General features: G+C 39.8%; 1 protein-coding gene across 16 annotated transcripts in view; it reads left to right on the forward strand.

Annotated features, from left to right (window-relative positions):
• The window catches only part of PARD3 (par-3 family cell polarity regulator), a 470,717-nt gene that overhangs the window by 331,848 nt on the left and 119,317 nt on the right, over positions 1–19,552 (forward strand). For 11 of the 16 annotated variants that reach the window (XM_062568908.1, XM_062568911.1, XM_062568909.1 and 8 more), the window contains one exon: positions 18,660–18,770. The exons of 3 other annotated variants lie outside the window; for them this stretch is intronic. In XM_062568908.1, the coding sequence (XP_062424892.1) occupies positions 18,660–18,770 (111 nt within the window). Of the gene's footprint in view, positions 1–14,154; positions 14,217–15,973; positions 17,143–18,659; positions 18,771–19,552 lie in introns of those variants that run through there. 2 more of the 16 variants (XM_062568924.1, XM_062568922.1) reach the window with 2 other exon arrangements.

The raw sequence follows: 19,552 nt of genomic DNA on the forward strand, positions 1-19,552 counted from the left end.
AATGTCTTTCAAAGCATTTTCATATTCTTCACTTCCTTCTTTCCAATTAAAAGTAAATAAGGACCTGAAGGAGATAAGCTCAATTGAAGATAGTTTTTCTTTTGGAAAGGCAAGCAATGGACCGTTCTGCCTCTCCTCACTTTTTGTATTCCCTGTTTTCTTCTGGTTTTTGTAATCACTTGTTTTGAGGAAAATTGTGTTCCATTGCCGGCATCCTGAAACACCAGGCATTACACTTATTTATGACTAAGAGGTTATTGGGGATGGGGATAATAGTTGAATGGCAAATTCTTCTTGCTAAACCAAACAACTTCACATAATCTGTCAGGGATTTAAGGAATGCAGCTTCATTAAGTGGTTGGTAAACTCTGTGACTTTTAAATGAAACACAGCAGAGGTATGCAATTGTGGAGATGGATTCGAAATGAGAGATTAACATAATCATGTGTGTCATTCTGACAGGAAACAGTGCTTTGTTAAATGTATTCTTAGCATTGGATTTTCCCAGAGTAAATCTTGAACTTGTAAATCTGATGGGCGTATATTGTGTGTTTTTAAATATGAATAGAATCACGGCTTTTGTTTCTAACATCCAGAAATAAGTGTCAAGATGACCCGTTACTAGAGACAAGTTCATAGTAGCTGCTAACATATTCTCCCAGTATTCTCCCTTTGCTTGTCAGTGAGTTTAAATAGCAAACCTTTGACATCTACAGCGCTGCATCTGACTGCAAAGCAAGCGTGCGAGGCGTGCGGCGTGACAGCTGAGCCTTCCAAGATCCTTCCTGACGCTCTCTAACATTTCTTTTCCAGACCTGGCGTATGAATATAGAATGCAAGTGTCAAGGATGACACCTACTTTATAATCTCTGTAAAGCAAGCCTTTTCATAGAAGGATTTGTTGACAGTTCAGAGATTCAAAGTCAATTTCAGTTTTAGCTTGTATAGAAATAGTTTTCTTTTTCCCCCACCTGATGTGATAATTGAAGACTACTAACTAGTCAGTGTGTTAGTCCCTAGAAAAGTATGATAAATAAATAATGTCTTGAGAAGAAAAGGCTCCGTTAGATGAAAAGCTCTGTAAATGATGCTTTGTTCCAGTATCTGTTGGAAATACTCTTTGGAGATTTAATTTACTACCGATAGCACTTGTATATTGGTATACTTTACAGATGCTTTGTTTATAGTTCTTATGTGTTTAAAACTGTCTTCTTTGAAAATCTTTCTTAAAAACAGGAATAGGACTGCTTTCCTAGAAGAAAATTAATGCAACTTAATATATTTTTACAGCAGAACATGTCATAGGCTATTATGTCATAGGTTCTTGAGCCACTTAAGTTGGCAGCTGCGGGAGACGTGATCCTTTGCTAAGAGACAGAGCTCCAACATACTGTTGTATTTCATTTCTCAAGAGCAATGATCTGTATTCAGGATGTGTTGGAAAGCTGATGCCTCTGTTAGGATTTCTGTGTGTCTTACTGTCGTGCAGTGAAATGATAATTAAAGGCAGAGTTATAAAACACTTCAGTGAAAATGGCAAAATAGGTATAAGCGAGTATGATTTCTGGAATGGCATCTACAAGGTAACCAGAAATATTCTGTGAGCCCCTGAGTTTCACTGAATGTAGTAAGAAAATAGTAGGTAAAAGGCATTTGACTTGGACGGCTTATTTCGGCTTTTAAGTTGTTGTTGGTGGTGGTGTTTTTAACAAAGTCACAATCTTTTTTTTTTTTTTTTTTTTTTTTTTTTTAAAAAAAAGAGGAACAAAAGTTCTTTATATAGTTATTTACAGAAAGAATAAGAGAGAAGGTGATATTGGAATCATAATACCCACTGGACTGTGTGTGGCATCCCTCTACTTTGAATCCTTTGATCAGTTCTGGTTACCTGGGAGGTGGGGGGAATATAGTAAAAATGGATAGAATCGGAAGCAACTAAACAGATACTGAAAATTGGAATAGTAGACTCACTCATAGATCGATATATTTTTGAAGATTTCTCTAGTTGGTCCAACCCCTGCTCGCAACAGGCCAACTTCAACATTTTATCAGGTTGCAGAGGGTCATGTCCAGCTGAGGTTTGGGCATCTCCAAAGATGGACGTTCTGCAGCCTGTCTCAGCAACCGTTCCATGGTTTAACCATAGTCCTCGTGAAAAGTATTTGTCCTATGTAAGAGGAGATGTGGTAAGCTGTATTGAATAATCACTGGTACAAAAAATCTGAATCAATTAGCATCTACTTTTCCTTCATATGTAACAAAAACGTGTGAATGTGAAGTGAGATTGTCATTCAAAAAATGTAAATTTTAAGAATTTTTGAGATGTATGATTATCTGAGGGACTTCCTGCCCTCACGCTTTCTTAAACACCAGGCACATAGGAAGTAACACTGCTGAGCATTTGTGCTTGTGACTACAAGCCACTCAGTGTGTGTTAAGGGAGAAATTATCTGTAAACAGGATATGTTACTGTGTTTCCATGCATCTGCCTTTGCAGCTTCTTGAGCTGGCAGCTACTAGGTTACCAAGCTTGACTGGTTGTGCTGAACCCAAATGGCATCTGATGTGATTCACTGAGCTAGAAAAGATGATGATTTTCTTTGGAATTGGGAGAGAAAACCAGCTACAGATATCTTTTACTATGTTACTCTGCACCAGAAAATGCCATCTGATTTGCAATTACAAACAAAATTTGTGTTGCATTAATGCTGGTGGTGTTCATTTTCATCTCAAACCATGGCAGCCAAATAAAACCTCTGGTATTTGTAGTTCATGCAGTCACAGAAGAAGATAATTTTTATATTGCTTCAGGAGGGGGAGAAGGTGTTATTTTAATTCTTGTCATATTCAGCAGACTCTACAGAGCTTAACATAAGAAGATAAGAATGCAGTCATAGCAAGCTGAAGTACATCTGTAAGTCCCTGTACCCTAATATCTTGTCTCTGACAGTGGTCAATGGCAGGTGTCAAGGGCAAAGCACTCAAACTGGGTAACCATACAGTGTTTCTTCCCTGATCTATTTTCCAGGCATCTGGTGATCTGCAGCTCAAGCATTCCTTGAGACAATGATTCTCCCTTTCTGTTCAGGTGAAAAATAATGATGTGCATATTCTATCCTTAGCAATTTATCTCGTTGCTGATAGTTTGATATATATTTACCTAATTTTTAATGCTAATTCCTAATTTACCTATTCCTATCATACACAAAATTTTCTTTCGAAGAACATACAGAGTTACTTTTGTATCAAGGGACTAGTTTTACGTTACCAGTGTGCAGACCTGATTGGAATGCACTGCAGTAGATCTGACTCGTTATATGTCAGTATTTTATGGCACTCAGGTAAGTGTGTTTGCAAAGTAGCAGTAAACCTTTTTGATGTGCAATAACGCTTCAGTAGTTAATGTGGTGTTCTACTGCATATTAACTTTTACTGCTTCTGTGCAAACTTACAATAAGCAGGAGTGCAAGAAAAGGCTGTCAATGTTTGTAAAATAGACCCTGCTGGAATGCATTCACTTCATGAACTAGCTTTACAGTATATGTTTGGGATAGCTGATGATGGAACTAAGAATAAATCTTGAAATGTTTGCTTCACCAGAAGATAAATTCGTAGTTTCTACAAATTCTAACACCTTCTTCAGGACTTTGTTGATTTTAGTCTTGTAGCTCCTACTCCTAAAAGGAAAAAGAACACTAGTATGTTTTCATGGAGTTACTGGATGATCTTAACTGTTTTCAACAACTAGCAGACTAGTCATATGGCTAATTTAAAGGATTTCTATTATATGTTGAAAGTATGTTGGCAATGCTGATTGATAGGGAAATTCTGTGTTAGGAATAATTAGTCCTGCAGTAGATGTATTTATAGATCTTGCTCTGTCAGGGAGATACTAAAAATTAAATTTGCAGAAAGTTGATCCTTATATTATTTGTGGTTGCAATATAGAAATTCCCAGGACTTTGGCAAGTTATTTAAGCTTTCAAGAAAAAATGTTTTCTCATTGAAAAAAATGGGATAGTACCTTGTTTTTTGAGTTTCCTTCGTTGCAGAAGTACAACATATTTGCATACTAAAAATATATGTTATCTACAGCTTCCTAATGTTTATGATGAGTTTAGTTTGGGAGATGGCTGTGATTTCTGGATGGCTGAAAATATATGTAGATTTCCTTTTTCCTGTTATGCTATTTTAACTAGTACTCAGTAAGAAAATATCTAATCAGAAACAAAGTTCATGGATTAGCTCTGTAAAGTTCTGCAAAAGAGAATTTAATAATAATAAAAAAAAGCATTGAGAATCTTAGCTGTATCAGCATTTTTGAGTACCACAATAATGAATGTAGTACATCTTTATACCGATTGCAAGTGCTTCTGGCATATTCAACACCAGGTGTGCCAGCAGTATTTAGAATGCAAGTTGAATTGCTGTTACACGTTTCAGCAGCAACATACCACAAATAAATCTTAAATATTTCACAATATTATTATAGATGCTATCTTTGTCTTTAACCCATAGTGATAAAATCCTGAAATTCAGAATGTAGCATACTGCTACAAGCAGGAGTTTTAGATTTGATTTAAAATTAAAACATTTATTTTCTCTGATATTGCTGACCAGGTAATGACACCAGCAGTATTATATTCTGTAACTAGTAGGAATCCTGGTGATGTCTGTGGAACTCCAGATATTTTGCTATTTCTGTTTGCCTTTTATGACTGCAAAAGTAAGAAAACCACTCGTTTAAGATAAAACATGAAGATTTTATACTATTTTCATCAGTATTTTTTTGAGAATTGTTTTTCTAGGCTATAGTTGAAAAATATGTTTAATACTCAGAAGAAATATAACGGTGGCAGTGATAACTGTCACGTACTGTGCACTGCACCTGGCACGAGCAGAGCTGATCTCATTTGGAGCCTGCTGCTGGCATATACTAATAGGAAGAATGTCTCAGGAGCTGAACATCTTTGATGCTGAGATTGGGTTTGTTTTAAATATCAACCGCCTGTTTTTTCTAAATAAAATATAGGCCCAGTCGCTCACTTTCGGTAGTGTCTGAGTATATAAGAATGAGAACAAAAATGTTAGTGTTTATGGGGCTGGTCCCAGTCTGCTGTGTGAGGAGCTTATTTTCCTCGTGGCTGGAACCTAACCCCCCTCCACGTCTTTCACCTTTTGTTAGTACAGTGCAAGTCTTGGTTTGTACATGTATTTTCAATGTGAAATAACTCTTGGCTCTCAGATTGGCACTGAAATAGCCAGCGGTGTAAATTGCTATTTATATAGTTATTTGAACTGGAGTTGCCGTGAAGGCAGCTCAATCGCTGACTCCTGGCAGTGCCAGGATGCTGAGAGTCCCCAGGGCTCGAGGTGGGCCAGATGCTGCCGGGACTGTCTGCCAAATCGACTTCCCCACGATGATCCGCCTGTGTCTCATTGCATCCGCTCCACAGAGAAGTTTTGTTCCCCCGCTGCTGCTGCAATGCAAAATCTTGCTCTTCATTTTCCACCCAGAAGATGCTGTATATGTGAACTAAATTTCTTTGCTGTGGGGCAGGATATCAGCTGATAGAATAGACCTGACTATGTGAGGTCAACAACAGCATACTAATTTATGCCAACTAGAGGCTTGGCTCAGGTTGGCTTGGCCCTATGATTTAATCCTGTTTTTAAATTTTAAAACACACTGTAGCTTTTATTCTTTGTCCTCTGTTTTTATAACACTGTAGATTCAGGGACATTCAGTGTGACTTAACCTAGTTGTGCCCTAGAGCACCTTGTAAAAGTGTCTTATCAGCATTATTTTTTAATAGTTTTTCAATTAAAGTTTATTTTATTTTTTATCCCCCAAGAGACTTTAGTGACATAGTGGAACCCAGAATGAGACAGGAAATTCTAAAATGACACCTGCAGCCGTTCTCGCTCAGGTATCGCAGCTCATCATGGGGAACTGCACTTCTCTGTTGTCGACATCCTCTACGAGTATAACGGCAGCTGTGTGCTCATCCAGGGCTTTGGGGGGAGTCTGGTTGGATGTGTCCCTCGGGCTCCTGGAATGTTGTGTGTTTTCCTCTGTTGGAAACTGTTCCTGCCTTCCTTACCTCCTAGTGAGTGCAAATGTGTGCATGGGACTGAAGATATAACAACTTATCACATCTTGCTTAATTTACCCTACGTAAGTTATTTTCTAGGCAATGTATATCAACAAAGATTTTCAGTAATTGACGGAAAAAGTGCTGACTGACATATTAACTTCTCTAGATAATGAGATCTGCAGGGAAGTTTTAATCTTTGGAAGGTTCCAGATGAACTGTCAGTAGTTTTATTAACTTTTTGTGCATCTGTGTTAACATCGGCAGATTTTCTACAGTTTACTTGCGAGGCTGCAAGACTCGGTAATGTTATTGCTATTTCCTGGTTTAACTAGCCAGTGTATAACTCTGTGTACAATCTGTGTCCTCACTTCTTTGCCTGTTGCATGTTTCATAACTTTCTTCTTGCAGCTCGCATTTACATATAAGGTATGCCATGCTCATATATGCAAGCAAGCATTTCAGTTGTAAAATGGAATAATGAAGACTCTTCAAACTGCTAAGTGCTTTTCTTCCTTTTCTGCTAGGAAAGTGTTGAAGTAAATTTCTTTTGCAACTTTTTATTTTGTCTTCTTTTGAGTGCCAGTAAAATTTTTTTTTTTTTTTTTAATTCATTAGCATTTCTTATAAGGTCTGCCTTTAGACCAGTATCCATTTTCTCAATTGTACTTCTGTAGGGTTGGAAAAAAATCATGGTAACCAGATGCAGTATTTGTCTCTGGCCTGGCAAAGTGTTGGATTTAACAAAAGAAGCTAATAGAAATGTTCAAATTGACCCTTCTCATCATTTGGACTTCTTGGAGCTCAATCAATCTCTCATTATTATCAGAGTTATTCACACAGAGGCAGAAGTGCTACTATTTCTCATAATCAGCCCTTGAGCCAGATGTAATTTGCAATTTTGTAGCATTGTATTTTGAAACAATAATGCATTAAAATGAACAGAGCAGGAATTAGAAGTATGGTTGTCAAAGAGTAGCCATGGCTTAAACGGTCTCTCTAAGCACTCTTAGTGGACACTGGTAATTAAAGGCATACAATGTAGTATTATTAATACCTAAATTGGTCCACAATTTTTAAACCAATCTGTAGAGCATAACAAATGCAACAATAGAAATGTGACCATCTAGGTCTGCGCGTTTGCAGGTGAAGCCTTGCAGTTGTCAGGTGCGGTAGGTTTGCTGAGGTTTTGTGACCTGCCGAACACAGTGCGAACAAAAGGGAGCTGCCTGCCTTGGCACGAAGTACGCTAGGGGAGGAACGTTTCACCCTGATTCGGAAAAGTAAAATTGCTTACATTTTAGAAAAATAGCTACATTGTACTTTAGATTCAAATATAACCAGGCACCTGTGAATACTAGGCTACTTTCGATGCTTAGAATTTAGGATTTTTTTTATCCCTATGTTGCATTACGTGTTGCAGAGTAGAGGGTTGTGCATCTGTTTTTATATATGTAGTCTATGAAAGATGATTTGAAATACTAGAGATCTTCACTCAGTATTCACTTCACTTTTTGGGAGTCTGCTTTACTTTGTAAGTGAAACTCAAAATTTTTTTTGTACTTTCTATTTACAGTTTTTCAGTTGTTGTTTTAACATCTTACTACTCAGAACTCCTAGTATTGAATTAGCTAACAAAGAATTGCAGTCTTGATTAGAGAATACTGTCTGAGAGAAGGGGACAGGAGCATTTGTAAGTACATTAAATGACAGTAATGAAAGGATATGTTGTCCATTAAGATTACATTATCCATTAAAAGACTGAATTAGCTTGGTTGTATCACATGTATGAGCTACTTTCTTCAATGACAAATAGCACACAGTGTATCAAATCTAATCTTGGGCCAGAAAATTTATGTGTTCAAATAATTGTTCTCTTTTTTTGAATATGTGCACTACTAAAAAGTTCGTGCCACACAAACAGACTTCAACATGCTTAGACTGTTACAAAATTACCTTTAGAATATCATCTGTTACTACTGTGGTTGCTTCCATCATTGACAAATCTAGTTGTATCCAAGCAGGAGCTCTCTCTTTCATTCCCACTTCTTTCAGGGATGCCACAATCCACTGTTTAATAGGTTTTGGCTCACCACCATGCAAATGAGTTATTTATGGTGACTTTGCTTACCGAGTTGGTTTGGCCATACAGGAAAAGACTCTCTTGTTATGGTTTGCTGCCTTGCTAGTATCTTTCAAACAACATCAAAAATATCCTCACTTCCTTTGACCTTCTCAGACTGTTTTTAAACTACATTGGTTTGGATTAGGTGTTAATTTTTTTTTGTTTGTTTCTGATTTATGTGAATGTTTTTATCATTTATTAGAGCTGACAATGGCTCCAGCTAGTTTTAGACAGTTAGGAAAAGCAATGCAAGATTATGTTCTGTTTAGCAATTTGCAGACAGATGGTCTCCCCATAAAAGAAATCTGTTTTTAAAAGTTCCGTCATTTTATGCTGGAAGTAAATATTACAAATGTATAAGTTGTGAAAAGAGAGTGACTTGGTGTGAATAATATTCTGCTTGTTGTGTCATGCCTTTAAGGAAATGTTATCAAAACTGTTTATGAAAATAATTGAATGAAACCTCATGACATGTCTTTTGGTTTGGCATTATATCCGTTTTCTATGAAGCTGGGATATTGAATCACAAATTCAGAGGCAGATTAAGCTTCAGTGGCTGGAAACAGTTACCAATCACGTATGTTGTTTCCACTTCTTTCCAGGAAGTTGTTGTCTGAATTGCCTGTAATGTTCCACATGAAGGCTTGCAATTCGTGTGCTGTCCTAACTGTTGATTATAAGTAGTCTTAGTTCACTGAGCTGTGCCATTCTGTACCTGAATGGTGCTGAAAATGGTTTTAATGTTTGGAAAGTGAGGTAGAGGATGCTGAGAGAAAGTGTGTAAATTTGCAATGTGAATACAATGTTACAGAACAGCTTCACGTGCTTTTCTGACGGCATCATCAGAGAGGGGTGATAACCGAGAGCGATAAGCACGTCGATCATCCTGATTTTGATCTGCATTCATGACTGAGCCCAGGAGTTGTGGAAACATGATTTTGCCCAAAATACCAGGACCTATAAAAAAGCTGAGAATAAATCTCATAGCTATATTTTGCATTGATTGCAAATCAGTGGTTGTAATGCAGATTCTGGCACTGATCTGGCCTTGCTTTAACTCCAGACGAGTAGCCCCTGAATTCTGTTTGGGAGAACACACTGACTTAGATGTGTCTTGGGACCTTAAATAAATAAATCATATTATTGCTTGAAGGACCATCCACAAGCATATCTCTCTAGAGATATTCTCCGTTTCCACGAGTTACCTGTGTTCTTGTGCCATGTCCCTTTCTTGGTGTGGAACAGCAGGGTTCCCCAGGAACCCTATTTTCAGGGCCTATTTTGCTGAGCATTGCACCAAAAGCTTTGCTGCTTTGTCATTTTTAACATAGGGAAGGAAACCTGTGGAAAATGAAAAGTTTTAAATGTCCGTTCCAGCTGTCCCCACAATCCAGGCTCCCCTGGCCTCCCTGCTGCTTCCTGGGTATCAGGGTTTCCACATCATCTCAAGGCAATGATGCTGCTGAGTCATTCTGACTTCTTTTATCCCCCTTCCTGAAACTGGAATTTGAGCAACTAATTTAATTAGATCTGATAACTGTTTGTTTCTAGAAATATGCTGCAAATATGTAAATCTTTTTCCTTGAAAGCAGATTTTAAAAATAGCACTTGTATAATTTTGCTAAAGTAAAATTGCCCTGGCAAGGGATGTCAAGGACAACAAGAAGGGCTTCTTCAAATACATCACCTGCAAAAGGAAGACTAGGGAAAATGGGGGTCCGCTGCTGAATGGGGTGGGTGCCCTGGTGACGAAAGATACAGAGAAGGCAGAATTACTGAATGTCTTCTTTGCTTCAGTCTTCACTGCTAAGGGCAGCTCTCAGGAATCCCAGAGCCTGGAGGTGAGAGAGAAAGTCCGGAGAAAGGAAGACTTTCCTTTGGTCAAGGAGGATCAGGTTAGAGATCTTTTAGGCAAACTGGACATCCACAAATCCATGAGCTGTAAGAGGATGCACCCACAAGTACTGAGGGAGCTAGCAGATGTTATTGCTAGGCCACTCTCCATCATCTTTGAAAGGTCATGGAGAACAGGAGAGGTTCCTGAGGACTGCAGGAAAGTCAGTGTCACTCTAGTCTTCAAAAAGGGCAAGAAAGAGGACCCAGGCAACTATAGGTCAGTCAGCCTCGCCTCCATCCCTGGAAAGATGATGGAACAGCTTATTCTGGATGTCATCTCCAAGCATATAGAAGAAAAGAAAGTGATCAGGAGTAGCCAGCAGGAAATCCTGCTTAACCAATCTGATAGCCTTGTATGATGGAATGACTGGCTGGGTAGATGAGGGGAGAGCAGTGGATGTTGTGTACCGTAACTTCAGCAAGGCTTCTGACACCGTCTCCCATAACATCCTCCTAGGGAAGCTCAGGAAGTGCGGGTTAGACGAGTGGACATGGAGGTGAATTAAGAACTAGCTGAAAGGCAGAGCTCAGAGAGTTGCACAGAGTCTCACTGGAGGCCTGTGGCTACTGGTGTCCCCCAGGGCTCAGTACTGGGTCCCATCCCATTCAACTTATTCCTCAACAACCTGGATGAAGGGACAGAGCGCCTCCTCAGCAAGTTTGCTGAGGACACCTAACTGAGAGGAGTGTCTGATACAGCTGAGGGCTGTGCTGCCATTCAGAGAGATCTGGAAAGGCTGGAGAGTTAGGCGGAGAGGAACCTCATGAAGTTCAACAAGGGCAAGCGCAGGTTCCTGTACCAGGGAAGGAATAACCCCATGCACCAGGACAGACTAGGGGCTGACCTGCTGGAAAGCAACTTTGTGGAGAAGGACTTGGGAGTTTTGGTGGACAACGAGTTGACTGTACAGCAATGTGCCCTTATGGCCAAGAAAGCCAATGGTCTCCTGGGGTGCATTGGGAAGAGTGTTGCCAGCAGGTGGAGGGAGGTGATCCTGCCCATCTACTCAGCCCTGGTGAGGCCACATCTGGAGTACCGTGTCCAGTTCTAGAGCTACTGGACAGGCGTCCAGTCACAGCCCAGCGTAGGGCTATGAAAATGATCTGAGGATTGGAGCATCTCCAGGACAAGAGGACATCTCCAGGACAGGACAAGAGGCAATAGGCAGAAACTGAAGCACAGGAAGTTCCGCCTGAACGTGAGGGGGAATTTCTTCACTGTGAGAGTGACAGAACACTGAAACAGGTTGCCCAGAGAGGTTGTGGAGCCTCCTTCTCTGGAGATCTTCAAGGCCTGCCTGGATGCAACCCTGTCTAACATGCTGTAGGTGACCCTGCTGAGCGGGGAGGTTGGACTAGATGATCTCCAGAGGTCCCTTCCAACCTTACTGATTCTATGATTCTATGATCTCTCCTACGAGGAAAGGTTGTGAGAACTGGGCCTGTTTAGGCTGCAGAAGAGAAGACTGAGAGTGGATCTTGTCAATGTATACAAATAACTTAAGGGAGGATGTCCAGAGGATGGGCCAGACTCTTTTTGGTGGTGCCAAGTGATAGGACAAAAGGCAATGGGCATAAATTGAAACAGAGGAAGTTCCACCTGAATATAAGGAAGAACAACTTTTCTGTGAGGATGATAGAGCACTGGAACAGGTTGTCCAGAGAGGTTATGGAGTCTCCTTCCTTGAAGATATTCAACACCCACCTGGATGCAGTCCTGTCTAACATGCTCTAGGTGACCCTGCTTGAGCAGAAGGGATGGACTAGATGCTCTCCAGAGGTCCCTTCCAACCTCAACCATTCTGTGATTCTGTAAAGTACAGAAGTCTTATAAACCGTCAAGTCATCACTAACCAGGATGATTTTTGTATGTGCGCCATGTTAAAAGCTTATTAAATATCATTTTGGCAATGAATGTTGTTGTGTGTCGGAATAATCTTTTGAAATATTAATCTTATGATTTCGCTGATACAGCAGGGTGAAAAACACTACATAAGTCCTTACAAAATCCTTTAATTAGTATTAGGTTCTCTGTGTGTCTGTATGTGTTTATACTGTCACTACTATTGGGAAAAGAGCATGCCTTGAAGACAGAAAGCATTGATAGAATAGCTCAAAACACTTACCATTTGTTAATTTTTAATGACAGTCTTTTTTCTATTAAGGAACATAATGCTACTGAACTTCTGTCTCAATCAATTTTTGTGTTTTTTCATTAATCAACTAATGCATGTTTCTTCTGTAGCCCTTTATTCTAATGAAATATGTGGATGATTTGGCAGATGACAATGATCTCATCAGTAACGCATCAGAGTAAAATCCATTTAGCAGATGATATGCATATTATTTTTATTATATCAAAGATGCTGATATATATTCTTTCAAATCAAAGCTTTTTTTGAGAGAAACTGTAAATGTGGAATTTTGGTTGCTACCACACATATATCCTCTTTTCTTCATTTGTTGTATCTATGTATTTATTTAAGCTAAATGATATACATTATGCTTCATCTATTTTATATGTATTATATTTTTATAAATATGAAATAATTTATATTGTAACTTGAGCGTGTTCTTTAAATGTACTGTTGCACTCTAAGCAGTTTTCTTCGTTGCTTAGTCTCACACTGCTCAGTCACTCTGATGTGTTGGCCCAGGGGCGCTGAAGTCACTTTCTCGTCTGTCCCTTCCATTGAGTAGGGTAGGTTTGGATGTGGCCACATGAGAGCTGATGACAGACATCCAAGCAAGTAAGCTCGAAAATAAGCCAGCTAGTGACTGACAGAGGGGGTTTTGATTAAATTATCCACAGAATTCATAGAATTTTCCTACTTTAGGGTCAAGGTTCATGCATATAGGTCTCTGTTCTCATCTTTTTATTAATAATAACACAAAAACTTGTATCATGAGTTCTGAGGATAGTCCTTTCCTCTAAGGAATGCTATTGACTTGGCTATTATATTCTAGAGAGGATGGTTTTTAAAAATGGTCCTCTTACATTTTTTTAATCACTTCACTTACTGTCATTGCTATTGTTGGGAGAATTTGAGGTTTAAGGCTGTGGATCTGTGAATTTGACTCTGAGCATTTACACTTATCTTGAAACTTTCTCCAACCCTTAATGTAAAAAGAGAATTAAGAAGCTATAAATTAAGTAGAACCCTGGAGTATCTTGGCAATTAGAGTGAACAAGATTTCAGCTGCTTTCCTTCATCAATTTCTCACACTCTTGGATAGACAGGGTCTTTTTAATTTACAACCTGTATTTCAATTAGTCTCAGAAGCTTTTTTTCTTGAAGTTTTTTCTTAAACAGTTACATTAAACTATTTTTTTACCTATACTTTTTGCAACAGGGTGTAGATGAGAGAGCTACTGAATAAAGCAGCTCTTGGGTGAGATTATGTCTTTCCTGTACTTATTAATATTACCATTATAAAGAGAATATTATTTAACCATGTGTATAGGCATCCTCAGAAAGAATATTAAGCTATGCCTAGGAAAGAATATGTCTACAAATAGAAAGATGATATTTTTAGTTATTTGGGATTTGGAGGAAATCTTGCATTTTCCTTTTGATTGTTATTTTCCTATATGACTAATAACATTCTCTGCTATACTATCAAGAATTCAGACTTGAGGACGTGGTGGCCATAGTTTATAATTACATTAGGGTTACACTTGCTCCACAGGATCTGATGTAGCATGAGCTGTGCTTGCTCAAGGGAAAGCTTTAGCAACAGAATTTGTTTTGGTATAAATATGTTAACTTTGTTAGAGTAGTGTACACAACTTGACCGCTGTTGCTCTAAGAGATTGAAATACATCCTAGGGCAATTTGCCTGTATGCATTGCTATCTTGTGTACTACTTTAGAAAGGGCTTTTATGGTTCACAGTCAAATTGTTAGCATTGCATTTAGGAGATAGCAGGAGCTTAGAATTAGGTTCCTAGGATTGTCAAAAAATCAATATCACAGTGCTCCTTTTCTGCACTTATTTTTTTTAATTTCAACAGTAGTTCTTGCCTTTCTTTCTTAAGCACTGTCCACCTTTTAACTAACGTGAGATACATGGATTCTGCATAGATCCTGAGCAATGGAGTTCTCATGTCTGCTTCAGATAAAGGTTGTCATTTCATTTCATTTGTAAGAACTGCAACAAGTATCCTAGCAGCCAGCCTCACAGCAATGAGAATGAGACCATCACAGGTTCAGACAAGTGCCAGAAAATCTCCAGGTGCTTCAGGCACTCAATAACCAGCTGCTTGCAGCAGAGGAAAGCTCCTGCATCTGTAAGTATAGCAGTGAGTGCTGGGATCAGATCTCATAGTGGGTATTCTCAAAGCCATGTTCTTGAAAAGTCTTGAGTCTCTCTGACAGGGTGAATGTGTGCTGATTGCTATTTTGTAGGGGAGGTATCGTTAATGATTGCACTTTGGGATTTCCCAGCCTTAGACTGTTATCATTAAGCGAGCAATCACTTCAGTGGAGGACATTATTTAGCTAGGACATTAAATATATCCATTATGGAAGAAATAATATTAGAAGCAATAAGATTCTAAAGTTGCTATAGGGTGATATATTGGACATGCATCCTAGATCCATCTTCTCTTCTTCCTGAGAACAGGAGCGGGGAAGGAGTAGGCTTTCACAACAAGGCAAATGCTGATGTTGGGAATGTTTCACAGACATTAATGTTGGCCAGGCAGGTCAGAGACCATACTGCTCATACTTTGTTTTACAAAGGTAGACCAGCTGTTTTTTCCTGGGCTGATAAACTCAAATTGAGGTGTTTTAAATGCTGGGACTAATTCTGGGGACCTGACCCACACTTTGCTTCTTCAGACTTCTTTTGACTCATACAGCAATATGTGAGCCACTGCAGAGCAGCAAGGAAAGATTTTACCACTGCCTCTGAAGACACAGACTGTAGAATGTGTGTTTGGTATTTTGAAAGGATATTTCATAAAAGGCTTGAATTTCTGTAATCTGTTCTTTTTTTCTAAATATCCTGTTATCCTCATATTTATGAATCAAAATGGGAAAATCTAAGTGAGGAAATTATAAAGATTGGTGAATCACTTGACACTGCATAGTCGCAAGAGTGCATTGAGTGTTGTACAGTTACAGGAATGTTTAATGGTATGCCTTAGTATTGCTGTATGTTGCTCTTCTGCAGTTAATATGGATACTTGAATATGGATACTAAATAATTTATAAATGTCTGTTATAAATTTGGTGGAGAGGATGCTGATTTGGGCTGTGGATTTTCTTTGTATGTTAATAAATTATATTTCAAGGAGTAAACAGTTTAAGAGAAAAATGTAGCAACCACACTTATTTTTAGCAGATAAGAAAAACCTCACCAAAACCTACTGAATGTGCTCTGGAATGCAAACTGCTGACTCTTCCTGCAAAAATGAAGGGTTTTGGTGTGTGCGTGTGTCTAGCTCCTCAGCATTTCTTTTAAAAACACCTTTCTGAAGTGTTGGTGGAGCTTGGAAAATGTTTTTTCTTTATCTGTCTGTTACTTCTACTATTGTAAGCTGAAGTTTAACAGAGATGCTGTTAGACTTGAGATCTTAGTGGTAAAGAGAAGTCTTGAACTCATAAATGTTTTTGCGCAGAGATCTTACTAAAAGTATGCAGATTTGTTTAGGGCGAGACGCATTTAGGGCAGTGTGTTTCCAAACTGTTCTGCAGCTCCTTGACTTCCAAGTATCGTGAAGATATGAATTATCCACGTAGGTGGTGCGTTAAAGATACGAAGCCACAAATAGGGAGGGGGGAGGATGGTATTGATTATTCCAGATTTTGAGTGTAGGGACAGTGCAGTTAATGTTGCTGAACTTATTACAGGCAGTGGTGATTATGGCAGATATATCACTTCTGCGGGTGACAAAGTCCAGAGAAGGCAGCTTTCCAGGATCTCCATGGTTCATATGCTGCCAGGCTGTTCCCTGCCATGATGACCGCAGAGCTTACCAGAGACTGACACTGGAAAGTCTCCTGTCACTGTGAGGACAGTACGGCCACCCTCTGAAATGCCTGCAGAGGACCAGAGAATGTCTTCTTGAAGCTTTTATCAGGATTGCTCCTGAGAGAAGAATCATTCCTTCCCAGATCATCAGAAAACACCCCAAAAGAGAAGAAGGGTTGTTGCCACAGCTTGCTCATGAGGCAAAGCAAATTAAAGCCCAGGGCTCCACCACACGCTGTGGGTACAACTTGCTGCTGCTGCTGCAGTGCAGCCTGAGTGTAGTTTCTCCTGGACTCAGATGGTTGGATGCGGGAACTCAGGCAGCTGAGTTTCGCGAGGGTTGCGTTACCTGTTAACATTACAAGTATGCTCTGCCAAAATCCACACAGCCTGACCAGCTGTTCCGTAGATTGCTTACACGGATTATTTGAGATTTCTGGTGTACTTTTTTTTTTTTTTTTTTTTTTTTTTTTTTTTTGATAAGGTATTGATTTCAATGTATGTCTCTCTGTACTTAACAATGAATTGATTTATGGTGCCAGAAATCCTCTTTTACTGCCAGAACCTCCTGGATACTGATTCAATTTTATTTTATTTTATTTTTTAACGCAAGGATGTTTTGAATAAATAAACTGCTTATTGGAAAAACTTGGTCCCTTTGTTTTGTTGGATGTTTTGGCCGGGGCAAGGAGGAGCAGCGGCGAGGAGTGAGCGTGGGGTCGCCCCGCGCGGCCCGGCCCGTGCTGGCCTCTCCTCCGGCGCCGGCACTGCGCCCGCCGCGGCGAGACGGCTCCCCGCCACCGCCGCTCTGCCCCCCTCTTGGCTGCAAGATTTAGGCCTCTCTCAAATGAACTATTTTGTCTGGTGGAAGACTTCCCGAAGTTAATTTGAATCTCCTGTGTCATCTATTTAAATGTTTTGTGCAATTGTTTTGACTCTGCTGTAATAAATAGGTGGGTGTTTTCAGAGCTGCGTGCTGGCGTTTCTAGTCACTGAATTTAACTATGTCAGTTTTACGTATATCATATTAAAAAAATCAGAACCTCAACTATGCGTAGAATTTTGTCTTTCTTAACTCTATTATGCCTTTCCCTTCTCAGATAATTATTAATGAACAATTTTAGTTTTCATGTACCTGAATTACTTCAGAAATGAGCAATCTGGGAACACGTGGAGAACGCGATGCACTTTAAAGTTTTTTATGTCCTCCTACACTGAGTTTTTTTTTTTTCTCCCAACAGCTGCCCTAAAAACCATAATCTTGGCAATATGGAATAATATTTTCACTTGACTGAGTGGCCACAAAGCAGTTTTTCTGAAGCATCGCACTGTGGTGTGCCTACAGTCCCCACAACGGCTTTGTATGAGAAAGAACAGGAATAAAGGGGAAACAAATTACTATAAAGGTCCGGTGGCTTCCAAGCTGGTTTTCTGACCCGTGTGTGTAAATTGTCTAAGACGTTTGAAGCCGTCCGTGCTGGCGCTGGAGAGCGCTGGGTGCGCCTGCGCCCTTGCCGCGCGGCCCGCGCTCACCCTCCGCTTCTGCCGTGACCCTCTGTGCAGGCTGCTCCTCTCAGCATTTGACGAAAAAATCTTCTCGCTGCTTTTAGTGCAATAAATAAGCCTGTGTTTAATAGAGGTATGGAAGTGTTATCCCATCGACGGTAACTAGACAGAAAATTCTCAGCTAAACTTGGGCTGTATTTAAGTGTTTACCTCAGTCTGCAAAAGTCCTTCCATTTAGGGTACGTCTGAAATAGCTAACAGCAATGCTCACAATTTTGTCCTAACAATAACTGAGTATCTGAAATGTCAGACTGTTCTCTCCCCGAGAGTCTAAAAAACCACCGGTGCAGCGTGCAAAGAGGGAAGAAACTTAAAGGGCGCGAGGTGGAGCCGGTGGCGGGGAGGAGCCGGACCCGCGCGGAGGCTGGCGCATCGTGCCGCGCTGCGCCGCGCGCCGGAGCCCCGCCGGCCCCGTCCTGCCCGCTCCCGCTCGCGCGGCCCCGGGCGAAAAGGCACTCGGGGTGCCGAGGCCTCAAACCGCCTGGGGGTGAGGAAGAGGAGCAGACCGCGCGGTGCGGCTGGCGGGAGAGCCGCCGGGGCGCGGGCGAGGAGAGCGGCGGGCGGCTGCGCCCGGGCAGCTGCCCGTCTCCTGCGGTTCCTCCGTGAAAGCCTCCGCTCGGTGTAAACTGGACTTCTTGCGTTCTTTGGCAGCAATAGCGTTCAGTAATTTTTAAAGCATTGTTTGACCGTGTATTTAAAAACAGTGACCTCAAAATGCTGGCAGAAAAAAGGAATGTGGCACTATGACTTTTTTGGTTTTGGTCTGTTTTTTAGTAAGGAGTTCTATAAACTTTTAAGAGGAGGAAAAAAAAACACCTCTAAGCAAAAACTAAAGCAGCCTGAAAATATTAAAAAAATGAAATTCCAAGGTCTTTTCAGTTTCCCTTCGTGGTTTCCAAGCAGCGCTTCTCCTTGGAGAACTCTCTTTGTCACGGGAAAAGGAAAATACAGTTGTGTTCATTTCACAAGTTAGATTCTTTTTTTGTGTGTTATTAACAGGTTTGGCAAACATCGCAAAGATGACAAGAGTGAGAAAACTGGTAAAATAAAAGTGCAGGAAGCTCTTACTTCAGAAGAGGAGAGAATACGAATGAAGCAAGAACAGGAGAGGTAGACTTCAGTATTTGCTTAAACCTTGATAGAGAGAGTTTTGTTTTTTAAACTAAATAACCGAAGTTCCATTTTCACTGATGAAATTTCCCAAATGCTGATATGTTTATATACTTAGCATAACAAGTGGAGATGGATTTATTCTGGACAGTAGCATTGACAGCTTCTTTGGCTGCATTAAACATCTTTTATAGATCAAGATCTCCTTTCTTTGTTGAGGAGACTGGAGTAATAATATGAAATGTTTTCTTTATATATTCTATAAATGATTTTATTGACATTTTTAGAAAACTAGTATTTATATAGAATGGAGTACATTTTGTATTTTTCCTCAAAGCCTTGCATATCTTGCAATTTTTCTTTGATATATTTAGAAACAATCTAAAACCATATCATAATCAGTATATTTGTCATTGGAGTTCAGTCTATTTATGTGTCATGCAGTATGTTTATGGAATGATGTGTATATTAAACTGCTAATTGTAAAAATGAGTGGTGAGTACCTCTATTTTTCCATGTCAACTTCTCTTAACATTAAAAACCTATATGTTATATATGTTATGTCCTCTTCTGAATATTTCCGATCTACATTTTATCCTGTCTCTTGTAGCCCTCGAGATTTGGGGCCTAGTCTCTGATATCTTTTATTTCAGTTTGGGCAAAATCTTGGAGAGCTTAGCCTGTAGCTTAACTAGTATTCAGGGATGTGCAAGAAGAGAAGGCCTCTTTGAGTAGAAGGTTCTTCCACAGAAGAGACAAAATGTAAAGGGCTACAGTGCTTG

The sequence above is a fragment of the Rhea pennata genome, chromosome 2 (genome assembly GCF_028389875.1).
Source record: "Rhea pennata isolate bPtePen1 chromosome 2, bPtePen1.pri, whole genome shotgun sequence".
Classification (NCBI taxonomy): Eukaryota; Metazoa; Chordata; class Aves; order Rheiformes; family Rheidae; genus Rhea; species Rhea pennata.